The sequence below is a fragment of the Dama dama genome, chromosome 4, assembly GCF_033118175.1.
Source record: "Dama dama isolate Ldn47 chromosome 4, ASM3311817v1, whole genome shotgun sequence".
Taxonomy (NCBI): Eukaryota; Metazoa; Chordata; class Mammalia; order Artiodactyla; family Cervidae; genus Dama; species Dama dama.
The window spans coordinates 44,936,987-44,960,013 of NC_083684.1; the positions used below are offsets into that span (position 1 = coordinate 44,936,987).

Here is a 23,027-nt window from a genome sequence, read left to right on the forward strand (position 1 = left end):
GGACCTACCAAACTTTTAAGAGAATAAGTTTATATGTTAAGCCACTAAATTTGTGGTCGTTTGTTGTAGCAGCATTGGAGAACTAATATACATGCAAGTACAGTGTAACAAATAATTACAGAGCATACATTATGTAATTGTCACCAAGATCAATAATAGAATATTTTGAACCTTCGTTAGGCTCCTGTGTGTTCCTTCCCCGTCATATTCCCTTCACTCCAACTTCCCCCTAGGTAATCATTATTTTTTCCTTCATGATCATGATCTCCTTGCTTTCACTTATAGTTTATATTCCTGTGTATTGTAGCTAAATATTACAATTTAGTACTGCCTACTTTTGGAATGTGCATAATTGGAATCAATCTACATGTCTCATCCACGTTGCTGCTTGTAGCTCTAGTTGCATTTCATCTTCATTGTTGTAAAGTATTCCATTATGTGAATGTGTGTTCAGAGACAGGAAGTAGCAGCGAAGGCCAATGTCATTGGTCTTGAGGGAGGCCTCTTGGGATACATGAAATTTAATCCCCATCTCCAACTGCAACTTTTTCTTCATTTGAAAGCTTCTATAACTGGGCACCACGAGTACAAAGATGTACAAAAGCATAGCTCCTGCCCTCAGAAAGCATAGGACGGAGTGGGGGGAACTGACATAGAAACTAACAGTTATGTAATGCCATACAGTGAATGAATGAAAATTATTGAAAAGAATAGCTCTGTCTTGCAGTTTGCATGGAAGGTCCCGGAGAAAGTGACCCTTGAACGTATTAGTCAAGTGGAAAAAAAAGGAGGGCCTCGGCATGAGAGGCACAGGAAAACACTATGTAAAAATATGACAAGCATGAAATGACAAAGAATTGTAAGTTCTTTAGGGTGTGAATCAGAGAGAAACTGAGACTTGGGAGGGGACAGGCAGGGGCAGGAAATGAAGCTGTAGGCTGGTGTATAGTAGGTGGCAACCAGTTCACAGAGGCCTGCCCTTGACTGGCAGACTAAGAAGCTCAGACTTCATCCTCAGGGAGCAGGGAATCCCCGAAGGGCTCTAAGTGGGGAGTGACCAGCTCAGACCTGAATATGGCAAACAGAACATTATTAAGACCTTTCCAGTTAATCTGATACTGAATTTTTTTCATTTAAAATTTTTAGATTTTCTTAGAAGTGGTTAAATGTGTATATTAGATATTTATAAAAACTTGCTGGTGGTTTGATCTAGGTCTCAAAGCTGATATTTCATCTATCTTGACTTTCCTGTGGAATAGGAAAAGTACTTTTCCTTTAAATACCTAATTTAAAGATTACCCTTTAAAAAAAAAAACTCGAAGGGAAACCACACATATTTGGTTTGAATCACCATATGAGAACTTTATTTGAAGGTGCTGCACTCAATATGCCAGCAAATTTGGAAAACTCAGCAGTGGCCACAGGACTGGAAAAGGTCAGTTTTTATTCCAGTCCCAAAGAAAGGAAATCCCAAAGAATGCTCAAACTACCGCACAATTGCACTCATCTCACACACTAGTGAAGTAATGCTCAAAATTCTCCAAGCCAGGCTTCAGCAATACATGAACTGTGAACTTCCAGATTTCAAGCTGGTTTTATAAAAGGCAGAGGAACCAGAGATCAAATTGCCAACATCCACTGGATCGTCGAAAAAGCAAGAGAGTTCCAGAAAAATATCTATTTCTTCTTTACTGACTATGCCAAAGCCTTTGACTGTGTGGATCACAACAAACTGTGGAAAATTCTGAAAGAGATGGGAATAGCAGACCACCTGACCTGCTTCTTAAGAAACCTGTATGCAGGTCAGTAAGCAACAGTTATAACTGGACATGGAACAACAGACTGGTTCCAAATAGGAAAAGGAGTATGTCAAGGCTGTATATTGTCACCCTACTTGTTTAACTTATATGCAGAGTACATCATGAGAAATGCTGGGCTGGAAGAAGCACAAACTGGAATCCAGATTGCTGGGAGAATTATCAATATCCTCAGATATGCATGTGACACCACCCTTATGGCAGAAAGTGAAGAGAAACTAAAAAGTCTTTTGGCGAAAGTGAAAGAGGAGAGTGAAAAAGCTGGCTTAAAGCTCAACATTCAGAAAACTAAGGTCATGGCATCTGGTCCCGTCACTTCATGGGAAATAGATGGGGAAACAGTGGAAACAGTGGCAGACTTTATTTTGGGGGGCTCCAAAATCACTGCAGATGGTGATTGCAGCCATGAAATTAAAAGACGCTTACTCCTTGGAAGGAAAGTTATGACCAACCTAGACAGCATATTAAAAAGCAGAGACATTACTTTGCCAACAAACGTCCGTCCAGTCAAGGCTTTGGTTTTTCCAGTGGTCATGTATAGATGTGAGAGTTGGCCTGTGAAGAAAGCTGAGCACCGAAAAATTGATGCTTTTGAACTGTGGTGTTGGAGAAGACTCTTGAGAGTCCCTTGGACTGCAAGGAGATCCAACCAGTCCATCCTAAAGGGGATCAATCCTGGGTGTTCATTGGAAGGACTGAAGTTGAAGCTGAAACTCCAATACTTTGGCCACCTCATGGGAAGAGTTGACTCATTGGAAAAGACCCTGAAGCTGGGAGGGATTGGGGGCAGGAGGAAAAGCGGACGACAGAGGATGACGTGGCTGGATGGCATCACCTACTCGATGGACATGAGTTTGAGTAAACTCTGGGAGTAGGTGATGGACAAGAAGGCCTGGCGTGCTGCGATTCATGGGGCCGCAAAGAGTCGGACATGACTGAGCGACTGAACAGAACTGAACTGAACTTCAAAGGAAGTTAACACTTCCTGATTTAAACTGTGAAGTATATTGCTAGAGAACATGGTTAACAGGTGCTTCAGAGTCAAATTCAGGAACGCACCATGGTGGAAGTGACTCCAGATGTACCCGCTTCCTTGAAAGGCCCAATTATGGTGAAACCTCACAGTCTGTTTTCACCCTGTGCACCCCAAGAGAAACATCTGAGTGTTTAACACAATTTGGGACTTTTGAGGTTTATCCTAATTAAACTAAAGAATGGAGGTTTAGGAAAGAGAAAATTAAATTACTCAAGTCATTAAAAAGGTTTTTATGACCCAGCAATCCCACTTCTGGGCATACACACTGAGGAAACCAGATCTGAAAGAGACATGTGTACCCCAATGTTCATCGCAGCACTGTTTATAATAGCCAGGACATGGAAGCAACCTAGATGCCCATCAGCAGATGAATGGATAAGGAAGCTGTGGTACATATACACCATGGAATATTACTCAGCCATTAAAAAGAATTCATTTGAACCAGTCCTAATGAGATGGATGAAGCTGGAGCCCCTTATACAGAGTGAAGTAAGCCAGAAAGATAAAGAACATTACAGCATACTAACACATATATATGGGATTTAGAAAGATGGTAACGATAACCCTATATGCAAAACAGAAAAAGAGACACGGAAATACAGAACAGACTTTTGAACTCTGTGGGAGAATGTGAGGGTGGGATATTTCAAAAGAACGGCATGTATACTATCTATGGTGAAACAGATCACCAGCCCAGGTGGGATGCATGAGACAAGTGCTCCGGCCTGGTGCACTGGGAAGACCCAGAGGAATCGGGTGGAGAGGGAGGTGGGAGGGGGGATCAGGATGGGGAATACGTGTAAATCCATGGCTGATTCACATCAATGTATGACAAAACCCACTGAAATGTTGTGAAGTAATTAGCCTCCAACTAATAAAAAAAAAAAAAAAAGAATTAAAAAAAAAAAAAAGGTTTTGGGCTTTTCAGAGTACTGGTGGCTCAGGGATAAAGAATCCACCTGCCAATGCAGGAGACATGGGTTCGAACCCTGTGACAGGAAGATCCCTTGGAGAAGGAAATGGCAACTCACTCCGGTATTCTTGCCTGAAAATCCCATGGACAGAGGACCCTGGCAGGTTATAGTGCATGGGGTCGTGAAAGAGTCAGACATGACTGAGCGACTAACACTTTCACTTTCACTTTCATGTGAGTGATACTCTACATAGTTGTAAGTTGTCTTTCTCAAAACTCATCAGATTGCACCCTGATGATAATATAAGGTGTATTATTCCTACGAACGTGAAACTATTTTCTTAATCAGGTACTTTAAATTACATTCTCAGTTATCAAATATTTCAAACATAAAGAAAAATACAGAGAATAATATACCAGTATCATCTTTTATACTTACGCAAATTTAAGAAAGCTTGACTAGAAATGCTTATGGTTTTGGTCAGGAAAATCAACATTATAAATAAGTCAGTTCTCCCTGTAAATGCAACATGATCCCAGTGATAATATCAGTAAGGTGTTTTGTTTTATTTTAATTAGGTTCATTCTAAAACTCCTTTAGGGAAGAAATAAATTTATGATTGCCTAGAAAATTCAACAAGAATAATGTGGGAGGATTAGCTACACTATATATTAAAACTTATTTAAAACCTATAGTAAATACAATTGTATAGTTCATGAACATGAAGAGAAAGTAACCATCAAATCAATGTTTATTTTCATTTTCATCCTTATTAATCATCGTCAGTAACAGCAGCATGTCCTAATCCCCTAAAATCCTATCCTCCCCCAAATCCATAGTGTCCTATGTGAGCAAAATAAAAACCCTCATTTGCTTAAGTCACTTTGTTCTGTTTATCTTTTGATGCATAACAAACTACCCTCAATTTAGTGGTTTAAAGCAACTAGCAATCACTTATTTTGCTCATAGATTTGTGATTTAGGATTCAGCAAAGGGTGCACTATTTGCTCCACATGAGAACAACTAGGCAAGCTTGAAAGTAGAGGCTGATAGCATTTTTTAGCTCATCCATATCTGGCACTTGATTCTAGTTGTTCGCAGGGCCCTCACCAGGTTCTGTTTGCTGCAAGCCCTATTGTGGCCTCTCCATGTGGCTGCTTGCTTCCTTGTGGCATGAACAGTGGATTCAGTTATTGAGATGAGAAATCTCCTGCAGTCCAATTGTCATCTCTTTTGGTTATTTTTTTTTTTATCAGATTACTATTAAGAATTACTTTATGCTTTGGTGTTCTACAATTTCACTTAGATGGATTTACCTTTATTTATCCTGCTTCAAACTTGGTATGCTTCTTTAATATAAGTACCTTTCATCAATTCTGGAAAATTATCAGCAGTTATCTCTTCAGTGTTTTCATCTCATTATCTCAGTTTTCTCCTTCTGGAAATTCTTTTATATATATTTCTTTCCCATGGAATCAAAAATTCTTTTCACTTCTCCTTTCTTTTTTTTTTCTTTTTGTCCCCCTCAATGAAAGCATGGAGTTTTAACCACTGGATCATCAGGGAAGTCCCTCCTTCACATTTTTTCCTTCTATGATACATTCTGGGTTTTCTCTAAGATTTTTCTTCCAGTTGACTCTTCAGCTATTTCTACTCCATTTATTTAGTTTTTATTTCATCTATTTGGCTTTTCAGTTTTAGAAGTTCTATTTGGTTTCAATACTTTCATTTATCTCCTTCACATGGTTTCTATTTCTTCATCTACATCTTTAAAGAATTTGACAATGCTACATGTTAGACTTTTCTATTATCTCAAACTTTTGCAATACTATTTTACATGTTTGTGATAACCACTGATTTTCCTCATGTTGAATTGATTCTTCAGATGACTTGAAACATAGGTGTTGTTAGCTCATCTTTATCATGTGCTGTGGAATGAATGTTTGTTTCCCTTCCCCCTCACTCCCAAATTCATATTTTGAAATATAGTTAGTACTCATTGTTATGGTAATTGGCGGGTAGTACCTTTGGATGTGATTAGGACGTGAGGGCAGACTCTTCATGAATGTGGTTAGTGCCCTTTATAAAAGAGACCCCAGAAAGCTCCCTTGTCCCTTCTTCCATGTGAGTGAGAAGATAGCATCTGTGAACCAGGAAGCAAGCTCTCACCATACACTGAATCTGCCAGTACCTTGATCTTGGACTTCCCAGCCTCCAGAACTGAGAAATAAGTGCTTGCTGTTTAACCCTCACAGTCTATGGTATTTTATTATAGCAACCCAAACGAACTTAGCACAGCATGAGTACTAGATCATGAATGGTCCTTCAGAACAATTTTTTATTTCTTCAAGACCTTGCAACTTTTATTTTCTCAGCGTCTAATTCTTTCACTTATGTTGCTGTTTGGTTGCCCAGTTGTGTCCAACTCTGCAACCCCATGGCACACCAGACCTCCCTGTTCCTGTCCATCTCCTGAAGTTTGCCCAAGTGCATGTCCATTGCATTGGTGATGCCATCCAGCCATCTCATCCTCTGATGCCCTCTTCTCCTTCTGCATTCAATCTTTCACCTATCATTTCAGTTCAGTTGGTCAGTTGTGTCCAACTCTTTGCGACCCCATGGACTGCAGCATGCCAGGCCTCCCTGTCCATCACCACCTCCTGGGGCTTACTCAAACTCAGGTCCATTGAGTTGGTGATGCCATCCAATCATCTCATCCTCTGTCGTCCCCTTCTCCTCCCACCTTCAACCTTGCCCAGCATCAGGGTCTTTTCACATGAGTCAGTTCTTCACATCAGGTGGCCAAAGTAGTGGAATTTCTGCTTCAGTATCAGTCCTTTCATCTATAATATAGTGTAAATTTGGATCCTGTACCTATACATGGGACTTTGAGTTCTAGCAGGGGTGTCTTTCCCTTATTCAGACTGCAGGGTAGAGGACAGGCTTCATCACTACCTCCCTAGACCCAAAGGTAGAATTTTTCTAGTTCTCTTTTTGGAAAGAGGCATCCTTTCCAAGGCCCTGGACTTATGCAAGGATCTAAGTTTAGTTCCTCATTCCCAGATGGGCGCATAGCCATATGCCCTGTTTCTGTGAGGGCACTTAAACTGAAGCCATTACATCAGAAGATTGTATATACTTTACAAATCTCTGAGTTCTTTTTTTAATTTCTGAAAGTGAAAATGAAAATCGGTCACTAAGTCGTGTCCGACTCTTTGATGACCCCATGAACTGTAGCCCACGAGGCTCCTCTGTCCATGGGATTTCCCAGGCAAGAATACTGGAGTGGGTTACCATTTCCTTTTCCAGGGGATCTTCCTAACCCAGGGATCAAACCCAGGTCTCCTGCTTGGCACATGAATTTTTTATTTCTAGCAGTTGATAAATTCCTCTTTCTTCTTTTTAGACTTGGATAAGTATTAAAGCTACATGTTTGTCATACTTTTAATAAGTTCTTTTTGTATTTAAAGTGAAAGGATGTGCTGAGTCAGCTTACTCTGCCCTGTTGTCAGAAGTTAATGTAGTTAACAGTGTTTATATATTTCTTGAGATAGCGTTCTTAGAGAATCTGCATTGAGTCACTCTGGCTGCTCATTAAAAATGTGGGTTCTTGGGTTTCATCTATGTTTTATTGCATTGAAATCTGGAGAGGGTGCTAGAGAGCATCTGTTTCATTGTGGACTAAAAAGTAAGTGTGTAGCAAAGTTGCAGGAAATGATTTATATAGAGATAAATCAATTGTGTTTCTAGACAGAGAACAATGGGAAATTGAATTCTTAAAAAAGCAATATTACTTACAAAAGCATTAAGAAATACAAATTACTTAAAGATAAACTTGACAGAAGATGTGGAAAACTTTAAAACATTGCTGAGAGAAATTAAAGACAAAATTGAATGAAGAACTGTACCTTGTTAATATAGGTAAATTAAATATTAAGATGTCATTTTTCTCCAAAATTCATTTATAGATTCAATGCAATTCAAATTAAGATCCAAGTTGCTTTTTTTTGATAGAAATTGACAAACTTATTCTCAAATTCATATGGAAATGCAAAGCATTTAGAATTGTACCAAAACAACTTTGGGATAGAAGAATAAAGTTGGAAGGCTACTATGATTTGATTTCAAGACAACTTTTAAGCTATGATAATCAGGATAGAGGCTTCCCAGGGGGCTCAGTGGTGAAGAATCCAAGTGCCAGTGCAGGATGCACAGTAGACGCGAGTTTGATCCCTGGGTTGGGAAGATTCTCTGGAGGAGGAAATGGCAACCCACTCCAGCATTCTTGTCTTTAAAATGTCATGGACCGACCCTGGTGGGTTACAGTCCATGGGTCGCAAAGAGTTGGACATACCTAGGTGACTGAGCACACACATAGTCAAGATAATCCAGGATAATATCCTTAATCACATCTTTTGTCATGTAAGATAGTATTCACCCTTTTGTGGTATGAGGTAATGTTTATAGGTTCCAGGAATTAGGACGTGGTAATCTTTGGGGCCATTATTTGGCCTACCACAGATCCTATGTTGGTGCCCAGTTGTTTTAGCTCTTTATACTATGTAGTCCATCTTTCCTACTGATTCTCAGCACCTGTTCTGTCATAAGTCAAATTTACATGTATGTGTGCATTTATTCTGAGTTTTGTATTCTATCTCCTCAGTTATTTTGTCCTTTTTGCCTCAATACCACATCCTCTTAATTACAATGTATTTATAATAGATTTTAATATATGCAAGTCCCCTCACTTTGTGTATCTTTAGAAATGTCTTGGTTAATATTGGCCCTTTGAGTTTTACATTTAAATTTTATAAAGAACCATCAAATTCTGCCTGCTGGCATTTTGTTTAGTAGCACAGTAAAATTATAGATTTAGATCAGTTAGAGAAAACTTGACAATTTTATAACATTGAATCTTCTCTTCAAAACATAACCTAGTTCTCCATTTATTTAGATCTTTCTTAATATCTTTCAGTAAAGTTTTACAATTTGTTCCTTGAAGGTCTTAAGTATATTTTATTAGATTTATTCCTAGGTATTTTATATTTTTGTTGCTGTTTTAAACAATATCTTAAAAGTTAATTTTTGACTCTCTATAGAAATGCAGTTGATTTTTGTGTATTAATTTGGTAAACATCAATCTTACTGTCTTATTAATTTTAAAAAGTGTTTATAGATTCTTTAGGATTTTTCAGGTAAGATCATCCTAAAATGTTAGTAATGAGGATTTGTTCTTTCCAATTATACATTTTCCCCCCCTTTTCTTGTCTCATTGCACAAGAATGGAGCTCAAGTATCATATTGAACATCTAGTATATTTTAGATGGCAGGTTTTTGAAAGCCCAGGGTAACATTTTCTGGTGTTTGATACAATGTAGTCTAGTGCATTCACAGATTTTAGGGCTGGGAAAGAGGTTTTATAGCACATCTCCCTGCTTCTCAGCTGTGAAACCAGAACACTGTAATCATAAATGAGAAGCTTCCCTATTTTAAAAATATTGTAATATTTTGATCTTTTGTTAAGGAATCTGTCCTTAGAGCTTTCTAGTTCCTGCAGGCTTGTCTACCTTGCTGCCTTTTGCCCTGCTTCGAAAATCTTGTGGAAATGTAGCATTTGTAATGTAACACTAAAATTTAAATTAACTCTTGCAAATGCAAGTCTGGGTATTATTTTACTCCTATTCTGCCCTGGGTTAGGGAAATGGCTAGCTACAAATAAGACAGTCACCTTTGAAGTAATTAATAATTCCCAAAGAAACATTGGCTCCTGCTTTATTATTACACATCTCCTTTTTTTTCTTTAAAAAAAAAAAAAAAAAGGAAGGCAGTCAAGGTAACAGATTGGGAAAGCTTTAAGCCTGACAATAATGAATAGGCTTGCAATTTATTTCACAATACATTTGCAGTTTTCTTTCTTTGCCATTCTGAAAGTTGGATCTCTGTCAAAATACTTTTCTCTTGACCAGGGAGTACAAATCACTGCCTTCACAACAGGTTTGAAGATTAAAACTCTAAAATAATGGAGTAGGGTAATAAGGTTTGGGTTCTCTGAAATTTTTACTGATGTTCTAGAGTGTTGTCAAACTAGCATCTGATCAGTACTTCCAGGGATCACATGGATTGGGGGGACCCTTTGAATAAATCAACTGTCCCAAATATTGCTAAAATTGCTCTTATTTCTTGTAATCAAAGCAATCCTTGCCTAATGACCACTGTGTTGCCAAGCACTAGAGGGGACAGATATGTGTGTGCGTGTGTGTATGCTCAGTTGTGTCTGACTCCTTGGACCCCATGAACTGTAGCCCTCCAGACTCTTCTATCCATGGGATTTCCCAGGCAAGAATACTGGAGTGGGTTGCCATTTCCTTCTCTAGGGGATCTTCCTGACCCAGGGATGGAACCCATGTCTCCTGCGGCTCCTGCATTGGCAGGTAGATTCTTTACCACTGTGCCACCTGGGAAGCTCAGAGACAAATGTCCTTGTTTTTAAAAAGATAGTCATGGAGAGAAGATGTTAAAGATACAGAACCTAAATAGCAATAGAAGACAATGAAACATAAAATATCACAAGGAGTTATAATGATAATAAATTAATTAATAACTAATAATGTCACTTGGTTGTTCAAAAAGTATTTGCTCTAATATTGAAAATCACATTTAATGGAGCATCAAAATTATTTCAGATGTTTAAAATGTTACATGCAGAGCAAATACATAATTTTTCCTTAAATAGTTTGAAATTATAGTGGTATAAATTTAAGGAAAACTATTAAATTATCAAATATTTAGAGCATTGATTTTTGAGGGAGAACATGGAGAGACAGAAACTATTCAACACTGTTAATACTGTTGATGTTTATGTGTAAATTAATGCAACCATTCTGGAAGACAATATAGCCATAGCTCTCAAACTACCAAATGTGCATCCTTTTGTTCTGGCATTCTACTTCCGATTGTGGTGAGCTGGGTAATTTAGATTAACTTCCTCAGTCTCACTCTCACATACACACAATCTCAGAGCAACTAAAAGAATGAAAGAACAGGAAAAAATATTTTTTTAAACTTGTTTAGAAAACAAAAGAGAGCTGCCAAGACACTGAAGGATTTGTAGGTCAAGATCCATGAAAAGAAAGAAACCAAAACGATCAGATCTGGGGGGGCCTCTTTATCCTTAGTGACACTGGCTTTGGGCAGATGCTGCAAAGACTGAAAAATTAAATGGAGTCAGGAGAGAAAACATAGGAGCTCATGGGATGCCCAAGGAGAAAGGGCCCTGGAAACCCCCCATGCATAAAGGTAGGAACCAGTAAAGTGGGGACTAGAAATAAGTCCTTAAAAGAACTAGAGCTCAACTTTGGATCATTTTTCAGGTACAGATTTGATTAAGATGCTTCCCCACCAAGGTTCCAAGAGATAATTAATCCCTGATGTTCTAAGGTATCTTTTATATATGAGAAATTTAACTTCTCTTCTGTAGGTAGGATGGTCCTCACTACGTGCCCTTCTTGGTAGAATTGAGAAAATAGTTACTTCAGTGATTTGGTGCAGGGCTTAATTCTGTCCTAGACTCTTGCTGCCAGTGGTTAGATTTGGTTATCTGGGATCACTAATATCCCCTAGTTACCACCCAGTTCCTGGAGGAAGATAACATCTTCTGAGGGTTTCAAATTATATCTACAGTTTCTTATGTACACTGATCAGCCCTCCATTAAAAATAACCAGGTATATAAGGAGGTAACACAATCTGATGTAATATTAAGATAAACAATGGGAACAAACCCATAGAGAGCCAAGTAATAGAATTTTTCAGACACAGATTTTTTTTAAATGTTCTCACTGAAAACATTGAGCAGAAGCCTGGGAATTACAAAAAATCCATTAGGAAGTCTTGCACTGAAAAGCTATGATGACAAATTAAGAACTCAGTAGATGAATTTAATAGCCTGTTACAGCCAGAGGTAGATTTTGTAAACTGGAAATTAGAAAAAGAAAATAACCAGTACACTAAAGCATGTAAGGACAAAATGAAGATAAGAGCATAAGAACTGAGGGGAATGAGGCAAAAAGCTTGTGTGTGTGTGTGTGTGTGTGTGTGTGTGTGTGTGTGTGTGTAAAGAAATGGGAAAATGGAGCATAAGCAATTTGAAGAGATAATGACTTTAAACTTTTCCAAATTGTTGAAAGATATTCATCCATAGATTCAAAAAATGCAGTAAATCTCACAAAGGATACATCCTAACCACGAGAATATTATAGTAAAACTGTGGAAAGACAAAGAAAACCTTAGCAGTCAGAGAAAAAGACATATTATCTCAAATGAGCAAAAAGACAATCAACTGAGTTCTCAACAGAAATGGTAGAAGACAAGAAAGACTAGCATGATGCCTTCAAGTGCTTAAAGAAAATATAGGAAACTGATCATAAATGTATTCAATGACATTAATTACACTATATGTTGTAATGAGAAGTTGGAAACACTTAAATATCCACAGAAGGGACTGGTTAAAAGTATTTAGTACATCTTTAGGTGATGATATGTAAAAATGTTCCAGATGTCTTCAGTCAGTTCAGTTCAGTCGGTCAGTCATGTCTGACATTTGCCACCCCATGGACTGCAGCACGCCAGGCCTCCTGTCCATCACAAACTCCCGGAGTTTACTCAAACTCATGTCCATTGAGTCAGTGATGCCATCCAACCATCTCATCCTCTGTCATCCCCTTCTCTTTCTGCCTTCAATCTTTCCCAGCATCAGGGTCTTTTCAAATGAGTCAGTTCTTCGCATCAGGAAGCCAAAGTGTTGGAGATTCAGTCTTAGCGTCAGTTCTTCCAGTGAATATTCAGGACTGATTTCCTTAAAGATGGACTGGTTTGATCTCCTTGCAGTCCAAGGGGCTCTCAAGAGTCTTCTCCAACACCACAGTTCAAAACCATCAATTCTTCGGTGCTCAGCTTTCTTTATAGTCCAATTCTCATATCCACACATGACTACTGAAAAAAACATAGCTTTGACTAGACGGACCTTTGTTGTCAACGTAATGTCTCTGCTTTTTAATATGTTGTCCAGTTTGGTCATAACTTTTCTTCCAAGGAGCAAGCATCTTAATTTCATGGCTGCAGTCACCATCTGCAATGATTTTGGAGCCCAAGAAAATAAAGTCTGTCACTGTTTCCAGTGTTTCCCCATCTATTTGCCATGAAGTGATGGGACCAGATGCCATGATCTTACTTTTCTGAATGTTGAGTTTTAAGCCAGCTTTTTCACTCTCCTCTTTCACTTTCATCAAGAGGCTCTTCAGTTCCTCTTGACTTTCTGCCATAAGGGTGGTGTCATCTGTGTATCTGAGGTTATTGATATTTTTTCCAGCAATCTTGATTTCAGCGTGTGCTTCATCCAGACCAGCATTTCTCATGATGTACTCTGGATATAAGTTAAACAAGCAGGGTGACAATATACAGCCTTGACGTACTCCTTTTCCTATTTGGAACCAGTCTGTTATTCCAAGTCCAGCTCTAACTGTTGCTTCCTGACCTGAATACAGATTTCCCAAGAGGCAGGTTAGGTGGTCTGGTATTCCTATCTCTTTCAGAATTTTCCACAGTTTGTTGTGATCCACACAGTCAAAGGCTTTGGCATAGTCAATAAAGAAGAAATAGATGTTTTTCTGGAACTCTTGCTTTCTTGATGATCCAACCAATGTTGGCAATTTGATCTCTGGTTCCTCTACCTTTACTAAATCCAGCTTGAAAATCTGGAAGTTCACGGCTCACGTATTGTTGAAGCCTGGCTTGGAGAATTTTAAGCATTACTTCACTAGTGTGTGAGATGAGTGCAATTGTGTGGTAGTTTGAGCATTCTTTGCATTGCCTTTCTTTGGGATTGGAATGAAGACTGACCTTTTCCAGTCTTGTGGCCACTGCTGAGTTTTCCAAATTTGCTGGCATATTGAGTGCAACACTTTCACAGCATCATCTTTCAGGATTTGAAATTGCTCAACTGGAATTCCATCACCTCCACTAGCTTTGTTTGTAGTGATGCTTCCTAAGGCCAGCTTGACTTTGTATTCCAGGATGTCTGGTTCTAGGTAGTGATCATACCATCGTGTTTATCTGGGTCATGAAGATCTTTTTTGTACAGTTCTTCTGTGTATTCTTGCCACCTCTTCTTAATATCTTTTGCTTCTGTTAGGTCCATACCATTCCTGTCCTTTATTGAGCCCATCTTTCCATGAAATGTTCCCTTGGTATCTCTAATTTCCTTGAAGAGATCTCTAGTCTTTCCCATTCTGCTGTTTTCCTCTGTTTCTTTGCATTGATCGCTGAGGAAGGCTTTCTTATCTCTCCTTGCTATTCTTTGAAACTTTGCATTCAATTGGGAATATCTTTCCTTTTCTCCTTTGCTTTTCACTTGTCTTCTTTTCACAGCTATTTGTAAGGCCTCCTCAGACAGCCATTTTGCTTTTTTGCATTTCTTTTTCTTGGGGATGGTCTTGTTCTCTGTCTCCTGTACAATGTCACGAACCTCCGTCCATAGTTCTTGAGGCGAATTATCAGATCTAGTCCCTTAAATCTATTTCTCACTTCCACTGTATAATCATAAGGGATTTGATTTAGGTCATACCTGAATGGTCTAGTGGTTTTCCCTACTTTCTTCAATTAAGTCTGTATTTGCCAATAAGATGTATTATTAAGTTAAAAAAATGGAGGCCAAAAATAATACATAGCTTATGCTCTCATTTACATTGACAGTTCTTAAATAAGATTAAATGTGGAAGGATTGGCCCAAAGTGATAACAATAGTTATTATCTTTGTATGGTGGAATTATGATAGAATTTCCACTTTCCCTTTTAATATTTTATAATGATCATGCAGGTATACCTCATTTTAAAAGGGAAACAAAACCAGTCAGTACTTTAAAGGCTTGTGCTCTGTATGCATTGTGGCTCTGTAGTAAGGGATACTATTTCAGTTCAGTTCTGTCACTCAGTCATATCCAACTCTTTGCAACCCCATGGACTGGAGCATGCCAGGCTTCCCTGTTCATCACCAGTTCCCGGAGCTTGCTCAAACTCATGTCCATCAAGTTGGTGATGCCATCGAACCATCTCATCCTGTTTCTTCCCCTTCTCCTCCTGCCTTCAATCTTTCCCAGCATCAGGGTCTTTTCGGATAAGTCAGTTCTTCACATCAGGTGGCCAACGTATTGGAGTTTTAGCTTCAGCATCAGTCCTTCAGTGAACATTCAGGACTGATTTCCTTTAGAATGGACTGGTTGGATCTCCTTGCAGTCCAAGTGACTGTCAAGAGTCTTCTCCAACATCACAATTCAAAAGCATCAAGTTTTCAGCACTCAGCCTTCTTTATGGTCCAACTCTCACATCCATACATGACTACTGGAAAAACCATTGCTTTGACTAGACGGACCTTTGCTGTCAAACTAATGTCTCTGATTTTTAATATGCTTTCTCAGTTGGTCATAGCTTTTCTTCCAAGGAGCAAGCGTCTTAATTTCATGGCTGCAGTCACCATCTGCAGTGATTTTGGAGCCCAAGAAAATAAAGTCTGGATTCCATTTCCTCTACATGAAAGAAGCTGTAAAGTGAGGGTCAGATAGACTCCTGGACTCAGATCTGTTAATGCCCTGCCTCTTCCTAAATCTAGGAAAGATCAGTGTGAACAAGTCTCTTGGAGCCCCATGTCAACTCTCATCTTATGGTCATATTTTAGAGATCATTTCTCTTTGATTTAGAGAAATTATTTTCCTTTGTAAGAAATTTAAGGATACAGTTAAGATATGGGGTTAAATTTAAAAAATATTTTTTTTCCACTGAAAGATCAATCTCACTTGCAATATAAGCTGTCCTCTAAAGTTAAGATCTAAAGGAGATCAGTCCTAGGTGTTCATTGCAAGGACTGATGTTGAAGCTGAAACCCCAATACTTTGGCCACCTCATGCGAAGTGTTAACTCATTGGAAAAGACCCTGATGCTGGGAGGGATTGGGGGCAGGAGGAGAAGGGGACGACGGAGGATGAGATGGCTGGATGGCATCACCGACTCGATGGACATGAGTTTGAGTAAACTCTGGGAGTTGGTGATGGACAGGGAGGCTTGGCGTGCTGCGATTCATGGGGTTGCAAAGAGTCGGACACGACTGAGCGAATGAACTGAGCTGAACTGAAAGTTAAGAAACTAGTAGTATTTTTGTTTCTTAAATATAAGCTAATTATTTAGCATTGGTTAAATTACATCCCCTCAGTCCATTGCAGGGTGCTGTTGCAATAATCTTGACTGGTTTTGTTAATAAGGAGTTGTGGGTGATCTAGGGTAATAGAGCATCACTTAGGATAATAAAATCTGAATTGTTTTTACAGGTCGAGAGATCCGTCTGCCCCTCCGAATCAAAGGGGAAGGAATAGGACCAAAGATTCATTTTAACTTTGAGTTGCTGGATATTGGAAAAGTTTTTGTTGGATCTGTACATTGTTATGAGGTAAACATTAGGATTGTTCATTGAGACTCAAAAGTATGTGCTGTTTTTGTTTGATTTTTTGTGTTTTTATTGATAGGAAATTTTTGCTATCATATTTTTTTTTACCGTTACTCACACCTATTTGGACCCCAAATGATCAAATTCCTCTTCATCCCTCCCAGTTTTACTGAAGGAAGCAATTTTTTCCATCCCTTTTAGCCCTTCTAACTTTACAAAAGGCATCAAATTCATAAATTTATTGATTTTATCAGCATCATTTTATGAATTGCAAAGGGGGACACCATAAATATTAATACATCTCCCTATCTGTTTAATGTTTGTTCTCTGACAACATAAATCCTACAGATGAGAGAATGGAGGACCTGTTACATTTTCCAGAATGTCCTAATGAGGATAGCTGTTTTCACACTTCAGAGTTTTCTCTAATTTAAAATTTTAATTTAATTTTCCCTGATTTAAAAACCAATCATCCTGATTCCTGGAAGCTATCTCCCTGTTTTGTCTTTCCAATTAAATAGAAAATGATTTTTTTACATGGTGTTCCCATGGGTTCATGAGGATCAAAATTACTTCAGTGTCGCTTCATCATTAAATTCGTGTCTAGGACATTTGTTTACACTATATAAAACTATAACCTAGAAAGGTTATTGCGGAAAGATTCCTAAATTGTGTTTGTATTTCTGTAAATGTAAAAACAAAAGCATTCATTTAGTGAGAGACAAACAGGCATCAGGTTCTGCGCTCTGTTATGTGTGCATGCCCACATGTGCATGTGTCATTTCTAATTTTTATGTACCTGTTTTATAAATGAGAAATATGAGGTGCATAGCAGTTAATTCAACATTCTCACCCTTCAGGTGTGTGGACCTCACATGTATTAGTTCTCTTGGTCCTCACAAAAGCCATATGAAGTAGGTACAATGACTGTCCCCATTTCATAGCTGAGGAAGCTAGAGGAGGTAATGTTACATACCATAACAAACAAATACAATAACGTATCTATTTTGTTCCTAACATAAAGTCCCAGACAGGCTTGCTCATCAGCAGAGGGCTCTCCTCCTGGAGGATCAGGAGCTCAGCCTCCTTCCATCTCATGGCTCTGCCACCCCTACCCCTCACATGTGACTTGCAAGATGGCAGTGTCACGTGTATCACACTGACAGTGGAAGAAGGAGCATGGAGGGATGCGCACAAGAGGTGTTCATAGGAGGCAGCACCAGCAGGGGCACGTATCGCTTTTGTTCACATTCTGTGACTGCGAGGGTGACTGGGAAATGTAGTCTAGCTATAGGCACAGGAAGGTGAGGATATAGGTCCAGTGAACAGCCAGCTTCATTCTGCCACATTTGTTAAGTAACTTGGCAAGGTCACATAGCTTGGAAATGTTAGTGAGCAGTGAGTGGCTAGGGCCTGACATCCTAGGGGAAGAGAAGGTCCTTTGCTGGCTTGTCAGTCTCTTGGCATCTCATTATGGGCAAATCTGGTCTACAGGCAACTCACCTTTCAGCCCAGCCTAACCTGGCGTGGAAGGTAAGTGCCCAGCTGATGTTGAGAGCTTCCTGCTGTGTCATTTGTCATCACATTCATCAGAGTTAACGATATCCCAAATGGGATGATTTGAAAGGTAAATAGAGATGTTAACGTCATGTTGACGTGGAATATACTTAAGAGCACACTTTAAATGAAGTAATCAGTTGCATGACTATCAGAAAATGAAAAGTGCACACCCACCATGTTGCACTTTGCTGTGTTGCATTCTGAAAAAAATAGTCATTTAGAGGGAAACAGATATGAATTCTTATTGAATTGGTATTCTGCCTGTAATTTATCCAGACTAAATTTCACTTATACCTTAAAGACTGTGTCTTATAGGTGCTGCAGCAGAAAAGAGCATTTAGTTCTGATGCAAAATGGATAAGGTTTGCCTGAATATAATAATACTTTCTTACAAATTTTAAGAGAAGTGTACTTGAGCCCTTCACTTCCCACCCTCCCACATTTGAACAGTAACAAACCACAGCCAGCTAAATAAGTGTTAAATGGAGTGGAGCATTAGACTGGGCAGTTTTGAGAGCTGTGCAGTGCCAGAGAAGGACATGGTAAGGTGCTTCTTATAGGAATATTTTGCACACATTGCGTATTTAATGCTGATGCCTCATTGCATCTCTGTTTCAATTTATTACATTACCTGCTTGAGACGAATTTGAATAACTAGCTATTGCTCTTAGTCATTGCTGAGCTTAGCAGATACATAAAGAATAATCCCCAAGAGTATACACTGTTCCCCAGTGTAATTAGAAGAAAAACAAATGAGAGGTGAAGTTCTTCTATAAATTTCCCCCTCTCCAAGGAGTTGGACTACAGGGTAAGAGCATTACTAGTAATCAGAAGATGTCAGAATTGTACTGCCAAACAATTTCCTGGATTCCGTATACATAAGTAGTTTCTGGTTTGTCAGGGGGGAGAAGAATGAAACGCATATTCTTGAAAATAGAGTTGGCCCCTTATAGAAAATCTGAGTAAGACAACAGTAAAGGCAGTCCTTGTACCAGCTCAGAGAGGAGAACAAAGGTCCTTCAAGTTACCACCAATACCTTTGAGTTGCTTTCGTGTTACCACTAACTAGTACATATCAGTTGCATCTTAAGCACAGATAAATCTTAAACTCATTTGGCTTAACACTGGGTATATAAATATCAATCACTGTCCTTTATGAACACTCATTGCCACTCACTAGTCTAAAAGTAACGTAAATTAATAAATTTCATTTTCATGGCAATCTGAGAAGTTAGTAGTACTTATATTTTACAGGTAGAGAAATAGGCACAGAGAAGCTAAGCAGGTTCTGCAAGGTCACACAGCTTGTAAAGTCAGTGGAAAAGCTGGGATTTGAACCCAGGCATTTGACTTCTGAGACCGTGGTCATAATAACTTTTCTACATGGTCTTTTTAAAAGGAGTAAAGAACAAAATGTGGTTCCTATGACCAAGGAACTTAGAACGAGGGAGATGGGAAATAAACGTAAAAAGATGAGTAACATCAAGTAACAGGTATCTTGTGGTGAATCATCCATCTTCTCTTGGCAGGAGCAGTATCTTCCTTCGCAAGGGCCCCTGTCTCTATCCTACTTGTGCTCTTGATTCCTTCTTCTCTGCTCCTTAGGAGGCAACCTAATCTAGTGGACCCCCTACACCCACCCAAATCCTATTACCTTGGTTACCTAGTCCCCTTTTCTTATTACAACCTCAAACATCTAATCTGGGCCTTGAATGCATTATCTCATTTAATAGTACAAATAGACTAGATCTCCTCTACCATACCGTCCTACAGCTTTGCCACCCCCATTTTCTCTTTTTACCAGTAATATTGTCAAAACAGCAGTCTGGAACAGTCAACCACTATTTCCTCTGCACCTGTGCACTCCCTAAACATTTGTGCTCTGGATTCCTCAGTCACGCTGTATTGGAATTACTCTCTTCTTCGAGGGCAGGGATGGCCCAATTAAAAATAAAATATCTGTAGCATTTTCTCAAAGCTTTTTCTCCTTGACCTCTGTCCACATTCAACGTCTTTTGGAAATTCTCTCTTGGCTTTCTCAGTTCCTGACACGCCTCACATACCTTTTTGAATCGTTCCTATCTCCTCTTTTTTTCCTCCAATGATAGGTTGAGTGTAGGTTGAGGGCACTTACTACATAGAGAGAATGGCTGTTCACTTGTTCAGGTGTAAACATTGGCAAGGAATGGAGATTGTGTTCTAGAAGTCCAGGGATAGAACTGTGTGGCAGTACTACAGGTTCACGGCAGCAACTGTGGCAAATGGCAGCAGGAGCAGTAGACAGAGCCAGCATAGAGGCCTCTAAATGCCAAGCACGAGCTTTTTACACACACCTAGTGTGCAATCAAATATGAGCAAATTGGTTCCAGAAACTGATATATAGGAATAAAACTTCTCTGTAGTAAAATAGTAGCTTGCCAAACAGTTATCTCTCCATTAGAGTTTGAGATGAAAGTATCACAATAGGATGAAATCTAATGGTGCAACAAAGAGAATCTTTGCAATCTGGAATCCACAATTATATCTCATCTACATTCTTCAAGCTACATTATAAAGGTAGGCTTAGATAGTTCTTGCTCCTATATTCTGACTTGATTTTTACTTTTCAGCATGTCACTTAATCCCAGCCTTCTCATGTGTATAAGGGAAAGACCTACCTTCCCTTGATAATTTCATGGGTAGAATAAAAGGTATTTTAAGGTTCTTCTTCAGTAGATGTGATTATGGTCAGTCTTTATAACATAAGTATAATACATATGACTAACTCCATTTTAAAGAGGAGATAAAAACACAAAATTATTTTCTGGCTTGGGACTCCTGTCTTTAAACATCACACTGTTCTTTTTTCCCCTGAGGTTTTTCTTTGGAGCTGTCTTCCTGCAGCTGTCTCTGTGTTGGTGCTTATATGAAAATAAATCACAGTCCCGTTGCTAACTTTTTTCATTCTTGTCTTTTTGATACAGACAGTGCTATCCAACAAAGGCAGCATTGATGCCCTCTTCAATGTGATCCCTCCAGTTTCACCTCTGGGGGCCTGCTTTGTTTTCAGTCCCAAGGAAGGCATCATTGAACCAAGTGGAGTCCAGGCTGTCCAGATCTCCTTTAGTTCTGCCATCCTAGGGCACTTTGAAGAAGAGTTCCTGGTCAATGTGAATGGGTCACCTGAGCCTGTGAAATTGACCATTAGGTAAGTTGCTTCTACAAGTAATATGGAAACTGAAGTTTTTACCTATGCTTTCTTAAACTTCAAAACTAGATCACCTTATACATTAATGGAGAATTACTAGGTTGACAGAATGTTTATTTTCTGTTAATAACACTATTGATACCTATCTGAAAATAACAATTTGACTCCCTGCTGATTACTTTTTAAAATCCAGGCACAAACATAAAATGTAAAAATAAAATCCTCTCATAAAATTATTTTAAAAACCCGAACTAGATCATGTCTTGAATATTGATATCTGTCTTTGTTGATATGAATACGTCAATATATAAGGGTGTTTTAAATTTCTACCAGTGTTTCTCTAGTAGACATGTATAACTTCTTGTAACATGGATGCAGTTGCTCTTTTGGGATCTAGTTTTTCTTTAAATTATAACCTTATAAAATAAAGAATTAAATTAGTTTCTACTTACTCTCTCTGTTTTACTATGTTTAGGGAAAGTAAGTTACTAACGCCTGGATAAAATCATCTTCTATGATTAAGCTTTGGCTGTTACCCTATTAATAGTTCCTCTAAGCTTTCACCTTTTGTTTTTTTCCCATCTTTTGTTTTTATTTTAAGGAAATTATTTAAATGCTCTTACGTCTAATGCCACCAGGAATTATAAAAGTCTACTTATAGTGTCAGTCAGCCAGTGCTAGACACTTGCAACTTTTGTGCTAGACATCTTTTGATGCCTTCTCCGGCTGCTCTGTTTGTCTTCAGGTTTTAAAAAGAAGTTTTCTGTAACCAGCCTGTTGGCAGACCTATAACTTTGGTTCCTGTTGCTTTAGAAGTTCATGTCTTCAGAATAGATTGCAGATTCTATTTGGATTCCCACAGCAACAGGTTGTTAATTAGTCAATAGTCTCTCTTATTTTGGTTCAGAAGCCTAGCAGGACCTCACTCCATCTACAGCTGAAGTCTCTCCCTTGAGGTCTAGAGATGACATAGAAAAGAGACAGGCACATTTCTGAGGCCTGAATGATCCTAGGAAAACTTATTGATTTTAAGCTATCTACTGAAAATGTAGAATCTTAAGACTGACTTGAAGGTGATTACCATTTCTTCTCAGTTCTTTCACCTAACTGTCTCTGCTATAGGGTGAATTACATCCTCTCAAAATTCATATGTTGAAGTCTTAACACCCAGTACTTTACAATGTGACTGCACTTGGAGATAAGACTTTTAAAGAAGTAATTAAGGAAAAATGAGGTCATATGAGTGGGCCTTAATCTAACATGAATGGTGTCCTTGTCAGAAGAGGACATTAGGACAGATACACAAATAGGAAAAGACTGTGAGAAGACACAGGGAGAAGGTACCCATTTGCGAGCGAAAGAGAGAGTTCCTCATAAGAAACCAGCCCTGCCCACATGTTGATCTTAGACTTCCAGCCTACAGAGCTATGAGGGAATAAATATGGACACAGTTAACAACAGAGCCCAAAGATGCATGAAGCAGAAGCTTACATAATGGAAGAGAGAGATAGGTAACCAAACAGTAATAAATGGAGATGTCCCTACCCCCCTTTCAATAATGGATAGAACAGCTCGCCAGAATATCTTAATAGAATAGTTGAATAATACTGTAAACCAACTAGACCTAACAGACACCTGTAGAACTCGCCACCCAACAAGTGCACTTGGAGCATTTTCCAGAATAGACCATGTGTTAGGCCATAAAGCAAGTCTCAATAAATTTTAAATAATTTGAATCATGCAGAGTGTGTTCTTCAACTAGAAAGAAATAAAATGAAAAATCAAAAGTAGAAGAAAATGTAGAGAATTTACAAATATGTGGAAATTGAAAAACACACCTAAATTACCAATAGGGCAAAGAAAAATATTACACAATACTTTGAGATAAATGAAAGCAGAACACAGAGTACCAAAACTTATGAGATGTGGTAAAAGTAGTGCTTTGAGGGAAATTAATAGCTGTGAGTGCCTGTATTTAAAAAGAAAAAAGATCTCAAATCAATAACCTAAATTTCTACCTTATGA

General features: G+C 38.6%; 1 protein-coding gene across 1 annotated transcript in view; it reads left to right on the forward strand.

Annotated features, from left to right (window-relative positions):
• Positions 1-23,027, forward strand: part of HYDIN (HYDIN axonemal central pair apparatus protein) — a 501,386-nt gene that overhangs the window by 281,242 nt on the left and 197,117 nt on the right. Inside the window, 2 exon segments of the mRNA XM_061138904.1 lie at positions 16,140-16,258; positions 20,779-21,002. Of these exon segments, the coding sequence (XP_060994887.1) occupies positions 16,140-16,258; positions 20,779-21,002 (343 nt within the window).